The following is a 13,075-nucleotide window of genomic DNA, read 5'->3' on the forward strand; positions in this document are numbered from 1 at the left end:
TTGCTTTATATGGTGTCTAAAAGACAAATCCTCATCAAAGGTTCCTCCCAGTTTTGCTGGAGGCCAAGACAACGTCATCCAGAGTAACTAAGTGATTACAGAAAGAGTTTCTGAGGTGTTTAGGACCAAGTACAAGAACTTCTGTTTTGTCTGAATTTAGAAGCAGGAAGTTTTTGGTCATCCAGGCCTTTATGTCTTTTAGACAGGCTTCACGTTTTACTAACTGATTAGTTTCATCTGGTTTTATAGAAAGATATAGCTGAGTGTCATCTGCATAACAATGGAAGTTGATGCAGTGCTTCCTGATGACATCTCCTAATGGAAGCATGTACAAAGTAAAAAGTATTGGGCCTAACACTGAGCCTTGTGGAACTCCATAACTAACTGTTGTTTGTCTGGAAGACTCATTGTTGACATGGACAAACTGGAATCTATCTGATAAGTAGGATTTGAACCAGTCTAATGCAGTTCCTTTAATCCTCGTAACGTCTTCTAATCTCTGTAATAAGATCGTATGATCAATCGTATCAAAAGCAGCACTGAGGTCCAGAAGAACAAGTACAGAGACGAGTCCATTATCTGAGACTAACAAAAGGTTGTTAGTAACTTTCACCAGAGCTGTTTCTGTGCTATGATGAACTCTAAAGACTGAACATCTTCAAACAGATCATTCCTTTGTAAATGATCAAAAAGTTGATTTGCAACAACTTTTTCAAGGATTTTAGAAATAAACGTCAGGTTGGAAATTGGTCTGTAGTTTCCTAAAACAGCTGATCAAGAGTCGGCTTTTTAAGTAAAGGTTTAATGACAGCCACTTTAAAAGCCTGCGGTACATAGCCGGTTACAATAGATAGGTTGATCTGATCTAATATGGAAGTATTAATTAAAGGGAAGACTTCCTTAAAAAGTTTAGTTGGGATGAGATCTAACAGACAGCTAGAGGATCCAGATGAAGAAATAATTCTAGTTAACTCAGAGAGCTCAACAGGAGAGAAATGTTCCAAGTTTACATCTGGTCCTACAGTTGCTTTCAGGGCTGCTGTTGCTTAGCAACACATCAGTGATGGTGTCAGGAAGGGTCGGCCCGATTCTCTCCCTGATAGTAAGGATTTTATTAGTAAAGAAGTTAATGAAGTCATTACTGCTGAGAGCTGAAGGAATAGAGGACTCAACAGAACTGGGACTCTTTGTCAGCCTGCTACAGTGATGAAAAGAAACCTGGGGTTGTTCTTGTTGTCCTCTATTAATGATGAATAATATAAAGTTCTGGCCTTACGAAGAGCTTTCTTATATAATATTAGACTCTCCTTCCAGGCAGGTGAAATTCTTCTAAATTAGTGGAACTCCATTTCCTTTCCATCTTTCTAGTCGCTGCCTAGCAGAGCGTAGTTCTGAGTTGTACCATGGAGACAACTTCCTCTGGTTCATGACTCTCTTCTTCAGAGGGGCGACATCATCTAGAGTTGTAGCAGAGATACTGCAGTGTTTTCTACCAGATGATCCACTTGTGTGGGACTAAGATCAACGTAGATGTCTTCCACTGCTTTAACACACGGCATCGAAGAGGATAAACATGTAACTGCTTCCTTAAACTTGGCCACGACATCATCTGACAGACATCTACTGTAGTGGGATTTATTCCCACATGCTGTGTAGTCCATTATTGGAACTTCAGATGTTAATAAGAAGTGGTCCGACAAAACAGAGTTTGGAGGAAATACTATTACATTTTCAGTTTCCATCCCATACGACAGAACCAGATGGAGGGTGTGGTTACCACGGTGACGGGGTTTATTTACATTCTGATAAAAGCCTATAGAATCTAATAATGATCTGAAAGTAGAACTGAGGCTGTCGTTGTCCACGTCAACATGAATGTTAAAGTCTCCCACTATCATCACTTTATCTGAACTCAGCACTAAATCTGATCAAAAGTCAGAGTTCAGTTAGAAACTCTGAATAAGGACCAGGTGGGAGATAAACATCAACAATACAATCCGTTTCTCTGCTTTCCAGTTTGGGTGAGAGACTAAGAGTCAGACTCTCAAATGATTTATAACTAAGTTTAGGCTTTGGATTAATTGATCAACTTGAGTGGAATATTGCTGCCACTCCTCCTCCTCCTCCTTCTCCTCCTTCTCCTCTTCTTCCTCCTCCTCCTCCTCCTCCTTCTCCTCCTCCTCCTCCTCCTCCTCCTCCTCCTCCTGAATCTCTAGGAATATGATAATGAATATGACTGGGAGGAGTTGCTTCATTAATCCTAACATATTCTTCCTGTTGCAGCCAGGTCTCTGTGAGACAGAGTAAATCAATCTGATGATCAGTTTTCAAGTCATTTACTAACAGAGATTTAGACCAGAGAGATCTCATATTTAATAATCCGCTTTTAATTGTCACATTTTTTAGATCCATTAATTTGGTAGGATCCATTTTTATTACATTTTTATTGATAGATCTTTTCTTGAGTTGTTTAAATGTAGGTGGTCTGGGTACAGACACAACCTCTACAGGATGTTGAAGGTTTTGGGTGAGTGACAGCTCTAAAGAAGCTGCAGAGGAGCTGTAAGACTGCAGCTCTGCGTCCTGGCCTCAACCCTGGATGTCAGGTTTTAGGGCTGTTAAGAGACATGGTCATGTTTCTAGAAAGAAGAGCTGCACCATCCAAAGTAGGATGGATGCCGTCTCTCCGGATCAGACCAGGTTTCCCCCAGAAAGTATTCCAGTTGTTAATGAAGCCCACATTGTTAGCGGGACACCACCTCGACAACCAGCGGTGAAGTGAAGACGTACGGCTGAACATATCATCACTGGTCCGGTTAGGAAGGAGTCCAGAGAAAACTACGGAGTCCCACGTTGTTTTTGAAAAGTTGGACACCGATTCCACGTTAACTTTAGTGACCTCTGATTGGTGTATGAATGATGAATGAAGTGTGTGAGGGGGCGGAGCTCCAGCGCTGCTGTGGATCTAATGAGTGAGAAATTAGACAATTAGACGGCTAAAAGATAAAAAGAGGAGGAGCCGGAGGAGGCACTGAACAAACGAGCATCACACAGCATCTGGTTTTAAAAAGCTGCTTTAATCTTCTTTCTGTAACGTTGAGCTGATCATCAGAATCCTTCAGGAGAAGAAATACGTCAATAATCAATTCTGTCTTCTGTCCTTCAGTCTCACCTGTTCGTCCTCCAGCTGGTTCATCGGCCGTCGGTTCGCTCGGTGCTGCAGGGACTCATGAAGAAGAGGCTGCTGCCAGCGGAGCACTGCGTCACCAAGAGTAGGCTCCTCCCCCTCCTCTTCCTCCTCTTCATCATTTTATTAAACCAAGATGTAAATTTTAATCTTTCATTTTCATTATTTGAATGACCTTAATGCAGTAAATTTTCAAGAACAAAGAATGCATGCTGGGAAACGCTCATCTATCAGTTCTACGACCTCACTTCCTGTTGTGTTTGGGTTGAGGGGGAGGGGCTAATCCTGGTTCATGTTTCTGGGCTTCAGACTTTGTTTGTTGTCAACGTTTTGTGACCTTGTTGGTTTTCCTCATCTCAGTAAAGAGGAACTTCAGCAGCGGTTCGATTCCCGGGACCCCCGGGCTCAACGGAGAGGACGGCGTGGAGCAGACCGCCATCAGAGTCTCCTTGAAGTGTCCAATCACGTTCCGCCGCATCCAGCTGCCCGCCAGAGGCCACGACTGCCGACACATACAGGTCAGAGCGGCGGTCAATCACAGTTCCCCGCGCGCTGTGATGTCAGAGCAGCGGCCAATGTATAAAAAAAACAGAAGTTACAAAGTTTCCCAATTTGAAAACATTGGCATTAGCTTTAGCATTAGCTTTAGCACAGCTGATTGTTCAGTCTGCTGTTTCTGTGTTTAGTGTTTCGATCTGGAGTCGTACCTGCAACTCAACTGTGAGAGAGGAACATGGAGGTGCCCCGTGTGCAAGTATGTAACACACACACACACACACACAGATACACACACACACACACACACACACACACACACACACAGATACACACACACACACACACACACACACACACAGATACACACACACACACACACACACACACACGTTCTTTCGGCTATTTCATCAGTGCATCAAGAATTGATCCAACTGTCGTGTGTGTGTGTGTGTGTGTGTGTGTGTGTGTGTGTGTGTGTGTGTGTGTGTGTGTAGTAAAACAGCTCTGTTGGAGGGTCTGGAGGTGGATCAGTACATGTTGGGGATCCTCATCTTCGTCCAGAAGTAAGTTGTTTTTTTCTGCTGGTTTTTCAAAGTAAAAGCATCCAGAGGATAAAGTGGTAAATGTTGGAGCTGCAGATGAAAAACAACCCGGCTCCATCTTCTCCTGAAACTGTCTGACAAGGTTTCACATGGGAGAATAATTTAGTTTTGTAAATCTAATAAAATATTTTGCTTTTATTGTGAAGGTCTAACAGTTGAATTCCTTTCAAATTCCTCACAAACATTCAAGGATGAGCTGATTAGATTCTGATGGAAGGAATACAGGAGGCAGGTGTCATATGTCACTGATGTCAGGAACCAATCACGTCAGCCTGGGGGGTGGGGGGGGTGGATGGATCTGTTTACATATAAATAGATCCACACACACACTGAATGGAGGTGTCGGGTTACATCTGAGACACTTATTCTACTTTTAATAAAGAAAGATTAACTTTTTAAAGGTTTAATCAGTAACTGGAAGAAAAAAAAATATATAAAATGTAAAAAAATATATATATTTTTAAATGTTTTAATGTTTACTGTCCCTTTAAATGATCCAAGAAACTGATGAAGAACTGACCTCCTCCTCCTCCTCCTCCTCCTCAGCAGCTCAGAGTATGAGGAGATCACCATCGACCCGGTCTGCAGCTGGAAGCCGGTCCCGGTGAAACCGGACCTCCATGTGAAGGAGGAGTCCGATGGTCCGGTTCTGAAGCGGTGCCGGACCCTCAGCCCGAGTCACATGGTCCTGCCCAGCGTCATGGAGATGATTGCTTCGCTAGGCCCCGCCCCCTCCTCCTCCTCCCCGATGCCATACCCCTCCCTGCCTGCAGGGGGCGGGAACAACCGCAGCAACACACCGGACTACCCTGGACCAGGTGGGCCGGTCAGAACCAGGACCAGGACCGGCTGTGTCAGCGGTCCGTCGGACCTGATCACATGTATTGATCTGTGTCCTCCTGCAGCTCCGTCCTACCCCGGGCAGCCCGTCGCCTTCTCAGACTTCAGCGGACCCGGGACCCCCGGAGTGGGTGGAGACTTCTCCTCCCCCGGCCCCCCCCCCTCTGTCCTACCAGTCCGAGCTCTCCAGCGCCCTCCTCACCCCCGACAAACCCCCGCCTCACCCGCTGGCTGCACAGGTACTCACAACATCATCATCATCATCTTCATCAATCCAGAGTTTTAATCAGCTCAATAAAAAACACTTCCTTTTTTTCCTTCCTAACTCCTCCCCCTCTCTTTTCCTCTCAGATGTCGGTTTCGGGCCGTCTGGACTCCAGTTCCCATGGTGCCCCTCTCTGCCAGCCGCAGGGTCTCCATGGCAACTCCCAACTGGGGGGCGGCAACCAGATGATGCAGCGTAGCAACCAGAATCCCCGTCTCCAAGGTGACGGTTCCTTCGGGCTCGGGGGGTCGGCAGAGGTTCCGGAACCTTCTTTGGACGTGAGTAGAACCCGACTCGGACGGTACAGACGTCCCGGTTCTACCGGATCCACTCAGACGGTTCAGAGGGGTGATGATGAAGAAGATAATCATCATCATCACCCCTCTGAAGTCTCTTTCAGCTCCTGTGTTGGCTTCACTGTTTTGGTTGTCTCTGCGCTCTCGTTGTTGTTTTTTCTCTGCGCTCTCATTGGTCGGTTCCCTCTCTGCTGATTGGACCTCACGTTGCCCCGTTTGTCTCCTCAGCTGCTCCCGGAGCTGACCAACCCGGACGAGCTGCTGTCCTACCTCGGCCCTCCGGACCTCCCGAACAACAACAACGACGACCTGCTGTCGCTGTTCGAGAACAACTGAACACAAACACTCGATGAGACTTTACTGTAACACAAACTGTTTTCCCTCGCCGTCGTCATGGCCACCAGTCCAACATGGCCGCCGTCCGCTCAGGACGCAGCGGACGGTTTGAAGGCAAGAAAGAAAGAAAAAACACCTTTTGTGAATGAATTCTGAAACTTTGATGTGACGATGAACTCGATGGCAACTTTATTTTATTGTTTTTTTTTATTCTCTGTATTTTCATGCTTCATCCTTCATTCCTTGTCGGACCGACAGTATTTAAAGATGGCGACGCCCACGCCGCTGCTCTCACGTCCTTCAACCTCCTTTGTCGCCATGACGATAAAGACGAAACATGTGCGAGCAGCGGCGAGGCGCTTTGAAACGTGACGTATGAACAGCTGATCCGTCCGTGGCTGTTTTTTTGTTTGAAGAGACGAAGACGTCGTGATTTACACTGAGAGACAGTGATGAGCTTCTTATGCTGTCCAACACATCCATCAATCAATCTATCAATCTATCAATCTATCGATCAGTCGGAAAATTTCATTTAAAAAAAGATATTTTTTGAAAACAGCCAAAAACGAAGATTCGCTCGTTTCTTCTTTCTTCTGATTTTTATCTGTAAAATCTTCCTGATGATGAAACATTGACACCAAGACGCTGTTTGAAGAAGAAACAAGAGGAGGAGAATTTTTGTTCTTGAGAAAAAAGTTCAAATTATTTTTCCAGAATAAAATTACATCAGAATCAGCTTCAGTTTAAAAAGAAAATAAACAGTTTGGTCAAAAGTTTCAGGACTTTGAAAAGATTGAAAGTTTCAGAAGGATTTGAGGGTTTCCATGGTTACACCTGCAGCAGTACAAAGAAGACATGCATTCAACCATCATCCATCAGTGACATCATCAACCATCAGTGATGTCATCGTTGGTTTGTGAACGTTATGAATCCTCCAGTTCAGATTCTGTCCGTCACCATCTTTGCTAGTTCGGAGCGGTTTGGAGCAGGAAGTGACCATATTTGGACGAGCTGGGGGAGGAGCCAGCGGTGGATCTGACCGATCTGATTGGAAACCTGACGATACTACGTCCCGCCCACCGATAGCTGTAACCTGACTGCACCACAGGCCTGTCAATCAAACAGACACGCCCCCAAAAACAGGTCTTCTTGAATCTTCTTTTCTAATGAATGAGGGATTATTTTCAGATGGACCTCCAGAAAACTAAGAAGAAGGAGTGACTTTAGCTAACAACACCGAGATAACTGATGGACACATTTTATTCACTTTGGATTTGATGAGAGAAGTTGAATGGGAGTCTATGGAGCCGGAGGCTTTTTGGAGCCGACCTCTAGTGGCACTCGCTGGTATTGCAGCTGAAGACACTTCTGGATCAGAACCATTTTACAGACCTGAAGCTACGAACTCTTTTATAAACAGTCTGTGATGTCATCACCTGATCGAGGTGTTTGATCCTGAAGGTCCAAACAAGATTCATTTGATCTCAACATTTTCACTTTATTCTCAAATTACTAAATAATTAAAAAAATCTTCCTCCCCTGATTTTGTGTCTCCAACAACAAACTGATTTCTCTCCTGTGGCTCAGTGTAAATCACACTTGGACGTCTCCGACACACCTGACATCTACCGAGCTGGACTCCCCTCAACAGAGTCCCGCCTTCCTCCTCCTCTTCATCACTGTATGTCGTGAAGTGAGTAGAGTCCCGACAGTCGTGGTGTCTCCAGGAGAATAAAACCGTACCTGATGACTCTGTAGGATTTAGTGACCACCTTTGTAATTTAATAAACACGCACTGGAAAGACACGCAGAACACACGTGTGTGAGGTCATCAATGACACATGAAGGAGACGGGAAACAGGAAGTCAGATGAGTTGAAGGTTTCATGGTTCTGATCAGATTGATCGACTAGACTCAAACTAGTCCTAACCAGGTCTAAGACTACGTCCTAAACCTGTCCTAACCGGGTCTAAGACTACATCCTGAACCTGTCCTGAAACTAGTCGTAACTGGGCCTAAGACTGTCCTAAACCTGTCCTAAAACTAGTCCTAACTGGGTCTAAGACTACATCCTAAACCTGTCCTAAAACTAGTCCTAACTGGGTCTAAGACTACATCCTGAACCTGTCCTGAAACTAGTCGTAACTGGGTCTAAGACTACATCCTAAACCTGTCCTAAAACTAGTCCTAACTGGGTCTAAGACTACATCCTAAACCTGTCCTAAAACTAGTCCTAACTGGGTCTAAGACTACATCCTAAACCTGTCCTAAAACTAGTCCTAACTGGGTCTAAGACTACGTCCTAAACCTGTCCTAAAACTAGTCCTAACTGGGTCTAAGACTACGTCCTAAACCTGTCCTAGACGATCTGAACCAATCAGCTGACAGACCAGATGTCATTTTCGGCCTTTCCCATCATGCCCTGCGCCGGTGTGGTGAAGACGACCGTGTGATGCTCTTCAGGATGAATCGCAGACAGCTCATCAGAGGTCAACTAAAGGTCATCAATGACCTCGACCTGCAGCAGGTCAAAGGTCAGAACCCACCTGTGGGCTTTAAAGTGATACTTACTGTTACTCAGGTGTTGTTCACCTGTCGGCTCACTTCCTGCCTCATTTTACACTAAACACTGAAAACATCCCATAATAAACATCCCAGAGCTGCAGGTCTATTCATCCCAGTAAAACATGGATGTTTTTATTCATATTGATTCATAACACGTGAACCAAAGTTCACAAGGACGTTTATTTATGTGAATTAAATCCTCCAAAGTTTTACTTGTTTTCTGTTAAAAAATATTTTTTTTAAACAAACTCGTTTTTTTTCATTTGAACTGATTATTCAGCTGATTAACATTTTGAAGCATGAAGATCTTCAGTTTTCTGTCTTCACACAAAAAAAAGTTTTAGCTGTTCACCCTTTTAACTTTTAGTTCACAAGTTACCTTTAGCGAACGTATTTCTGAGCTCTTTGTTGAGACTATTTGAACTTTAGTCAACGTTAACTGGCGATTCAAAATTTTCCTTTTGTTTTTGAAATCATATTTTCTGTTTGCTGAAATGAGTTTATCTGATCTTTCCCAGGAAACTGCAGTTATAACTTCAACCACAAGGTGGTGCTAATCACGGGATTAATAGACAGACAGACTGACTTTGACTCCTGCCTTTTCCACAACACTCATTAAAACGCTTCCGGTCCGGACCCGCCCGGTTTCGGTGACTCGGATCTTCCAGTTCAACTTCCCGCGCTCACTTTGTTCTTTCTGGTGGAGAACAGGACGGACCGCGCCCTGCCCGCGTGACCGCGCCCTGCCCGCGTGACCGCGCACCCACATTTCACCCTGACAGCGGGAGCGCGCGCTCACTGCAGGGCGTTCGCCGCGTGCATCGGACGCTCCGGAGATCTGCGGCGCGCGCTGCTCCGGTATGAACACCGGGCACACCGGAACGGGGCGGTGTTAGACGGAGCGAGTGGTGACGAAACCCGGTGACGTTCAGTCGGAGATCCAAATCAAACACACCACGAACTGCGTCTGTCCGTCGACAGCCAGTGAAAACGCAGAGCATCTGATCTGGCTGCTGATTTGCCAAAATAAGTGCCGATTAATGACGTCAGCGTTGCCAATTGGCTTGCTGTGATTTTGCTCCGCCCACTTGGCGTCTTATATAAAGTCGACCCACGTCCCTCCATCTTTTTCGGTTCCTTGCGGCCCGCCGTGTCCTTTCACCGGAAAACTCGCCAGTCCCGCCGCAGCAGTTCGTCCTGCCGAAATGGACCGACCCAAAGTCTTCTTCGACGTCACCGCTGGCGGGAAACCCCTCGGCCGGGTCGTGATGGAGGTAAAGCCGAGCTGATGTTAGAAGGGCCGTGAACGGGAGTGTCGGGCCGGGGTCTGCTGCCCGCTGCTCGGTGTCAGATCCTCCGGGACCTCCCGGTGTCCCTCCCGGTGTCCCTCCCGGTGTCCCTCCCGGTGTCCGGTTACTGAGGACAAACCCGACTTTACAACCCGCCGTTAGCGTTTAGCTGCATTTAGCATTGGCACGGCTAGCCCGCTGTCACGTGCGCGTGAACGTCCGCTGAGCCTCGTGGGTTTGATCATCTTCACCGACCGCGGTTAAAGTCCAGGTCGTGGAAATGGTTCCGTGCCGGTGTTCCCGCACCACCCGGCAGGAGGGACTCTTGTCCCGGTGCCGTTTCACCGGACACCGGTTTAACCCGCCGCTGCTAACAGTCTAGCATAACTTTGCTAATGCTAACGGGACGTGAAGCGCGCGCTTCTTTGTTGCAGCGACCCACGGCCTTCACGCGCACCCGGTAAACCGCCACCGGGCTTCCCGGTAAACCGCCACCGGGCTTCCCGCCGGCTGCTCGTGGAGCTTCTGTCTGAAAGTGAGGCGGGTCGTTATTTAATTAAACTGTTTATCCGTCACGTGCACGTTAGCAGCCGAAGCTAACGTCTTCGGTTTCCGTGCTCGTGTCCGCGAGAGTATTTCTGGAAAGTTCCACTGTGCACGCGCAGGAGGGGGAGGGGGGATCCAGAATGCGGATGTTGGGACCGGGACACCTTTCATCCTTTGTACAGTGAATCAGCTCGACGTGACGTCACCGTGACGTCACCGTGACGTCGGGTCGACGGCTCTTTGTTTCGCGGTGATCTTCCGTGTTTCCGTCAGACTAGCACACCTAGCATGCTAGCGCCAGCCATTTTGTGCGCCAGCGGCGGATCTCCATCTTGGCTGTTGAACCCGGTCCTTCCGGTTTAAGCTGCCGAGCTCGTGACACCCCGCCATCCGCGTGAGGCTTTAACGTCCCGCCCACGTGTGAGTGACGCAGCAGGTGTTCTGATCTGCTCCTTCTCCTCCAACATCAAAGTGTCTCTGCGATAGGTCGGTTTGGGCTCGTCGCCCTGAGGGCTACCGGCCCAAACCTCGCGACTGTTTTTGTTTCTGCGGCGCTCTTCTTCACGTCCCGTCCCGTCCGCAGCTCCGACCCGACGTGGTGCCCAAGACCGCCGAGAACTTCCGAGCCCTGTGCACCGGGGAGAAGGGCTTCGGCTACAAGGGCTGCAGCTTCCACCGCGTCATCCCGGACTTCATGTGTCAGGTGAGTGGGGGGGGGGGGGGGGGGGGTGATGTCATACCGCCCTGCAGACCCGTGAAATGACCTCGGGCCACAGAGTTCCTCACCGACCCGCGTATTTGTCCTGCAGGGCGGCGACTTCACCAAACACGACGGAACCGGAGGGAAGTCCATCTACGGGAACAAGTTCGCTGACGAGAACTTCACCCTGACGCACACCGGACCCGGGATCCTGTCCATGGCCAACGCTGGACCCAACACCAACGGGTCCCAGTTCTTCATCTGCACCGCAAAGACCACATGGTACACACGGAGACACACACAGAGACACACGGAGAGAGACACGGAGAGACACAGAGAGAGACACACACGGACACAGAGAGAGACACAGAGAGACACACACGGAGACACACAGAGAGACACACACGGAGACACAGAGAGAGACACACACGGACACAGAGAGAGACACACGGAGACACACAGAGAGACACACACGGAGACACAGAGAGAGACACAGAGAGACACACACAGAGACACACACGGAGACACAGAGAGAGACACACACGGAGACACAGAGAGAGACACACACGGACACAGGGAGACACACACGGAGACACAGAGGGACACAGAGAGACACACACGGAGAGACACAGAGAGACACACACAGAGAGACACACACGGACACACAGAGAGACACACAGAGAGACACACACAGACACAGAGAGACACACAGAGAGAGACACACACATACAGACAGGTGTGTGTCCTTGTCCTGACCTTGTGCCCTGCTCTCTGCCTGCAGGCTCGACGGGAAGCACGTGGTGTTCGGCCAGGTGGTGGAGGGTCTGGACGTGGTGAAGAAGATGGAGTCCAAGGGGTCCCAGTCGGGCAAAACCTCATGCAAGCTGGCCATCGGTGACTGCGGGCAGCTCTGAGCTCCAGCACCTGTCCCTTCCTGCTCACCCTGTAGCCACACCCCCTCCCTGTAGCCCCGCCCCTTCATCATTCAACATTCCTATTGATGGAAATTCGACTGATCCCTGTTTTGTTTTTTTATTTTATTGTTTCTGCATTTGTGACAAAGTTTCTTTTGCATTAACATTTTTTTCCACAAAAGTCCTGTTTTTTTTTTTTTTTTTTTTTTTTTTTTTTTTTTTGTTAACTGAAAAAAATTAAATAAGGAAATAAAACAAAGATGCCTTGATGATCGAAACGTCTGTTTGGCTTTTTAATCTTCTGAAAGTTTGAAGTTAACCTGATCTTCCTGATTATTTGGTAAAACCTCCGAACTACCTGCGTTGTATCAGTCCACTTTAATTTACTTAAAGCTTGAAGGATCAGAGCAGTGATGCAATGTGATTACAGAATTTAAAAAAAAAAACGTTTTTACCAGAGTGTCTTGAACAAGTTTTTAAAAACAGGAAGTTTAAAAAGTGTTTCAGAGTTTAAAACAAACTGCATGTTTTTAATCCCTCTTCAATAAATCTTGTGTTGATAGAAACCTTATGTTAGTGTTTTAGTATTTCAGGGGTCAGACTGAGGACCCCTGCCGGTAGTCGTCAGTACTGCACCCAGAGGCCATGTGACCATCCTGACGTCACATCAACTGGAGATTAAAATAACCTGACGGATCACAATGAAACTGAAGAGGTCTTAATATTTATATTTTTCCATTATACTTAATTATACAAAAACCGATGCTTTCAAAAATATATTCAACTTTATCACAATAGTCAAAATTAATGTCTATATACCCATATGATTTTAACAAGAAAACTAGATATAAATATAAAATGATTTAAATGAAGACAAAATGTCATTTAGAAATATATTGAAAGATTAAACCAAGTATTAACATTTGAAAAATAAAATATAAAAATCCTCTCTACAACTCTCAGTTGAACTTTTTTGTGGTCCTGTAGTGTCCCTTGTTTTTTTCCAGCAGGAAATAAAATATTGTGGCCCCGCCCCC

General features: G+C 46.8%; 1 protein-coding gene and 1 pseudogene across 1 annotated transcript; both read left to right on the forward strand.

Annotated features, from left to right (window-relative positions):
* The window catches only part of LOC138194736 (zinc finger MIZ domain-containing protein 2-like), a 22,217-nt pseudogene extending 14,380 nt beyond the window's left edge, over positions 1-7,837 (forward strand).
* Positions 7,838-9,705: 1,868 nt separating this feature from the next.
* ppiaa (peptidylprolyl isomerase Aa (cyclophilin A)) lies at positions 9,706-12,316 on the forward strand. The gene is made up of 4 exons (XM_069143696.1): positions 9,706-9,863; positions 11,008-11,127; positions 11,234-11,406; positions 11,906-12,316. The coding sequence occupies exons 1-4, from the start codon at positions 9,795-9,797 to the stop codon at positions 12,036-12,038; spliced, it is 495 nt and encodes a 164-aa protein (XP_068999797.1). The 5' UTR covers positions 9,706-9,794; the 3' UTR covers positions 12,039-12,316.
* The last annotated feature ends 759 nt before the right edge of the window (positions 12,317-13,075 follow it).

This window comes from Embiotoca jacksoni, unplaced genomic scaffold (assembly GCF_022577435.1).
Source record: "Embiotoca jacksoni isolate LCO1_2020_lvr unplaced genomic scaffold, fEmbJac1.0.p SCAF_112, whole genome shotgun sequence".
Taxonomy (NCBI): Eukaryota; Metazoa; Chordata; class Actinopteri; family Embiotocidae; genus Embiotoca; species Embiotoca jacksoni.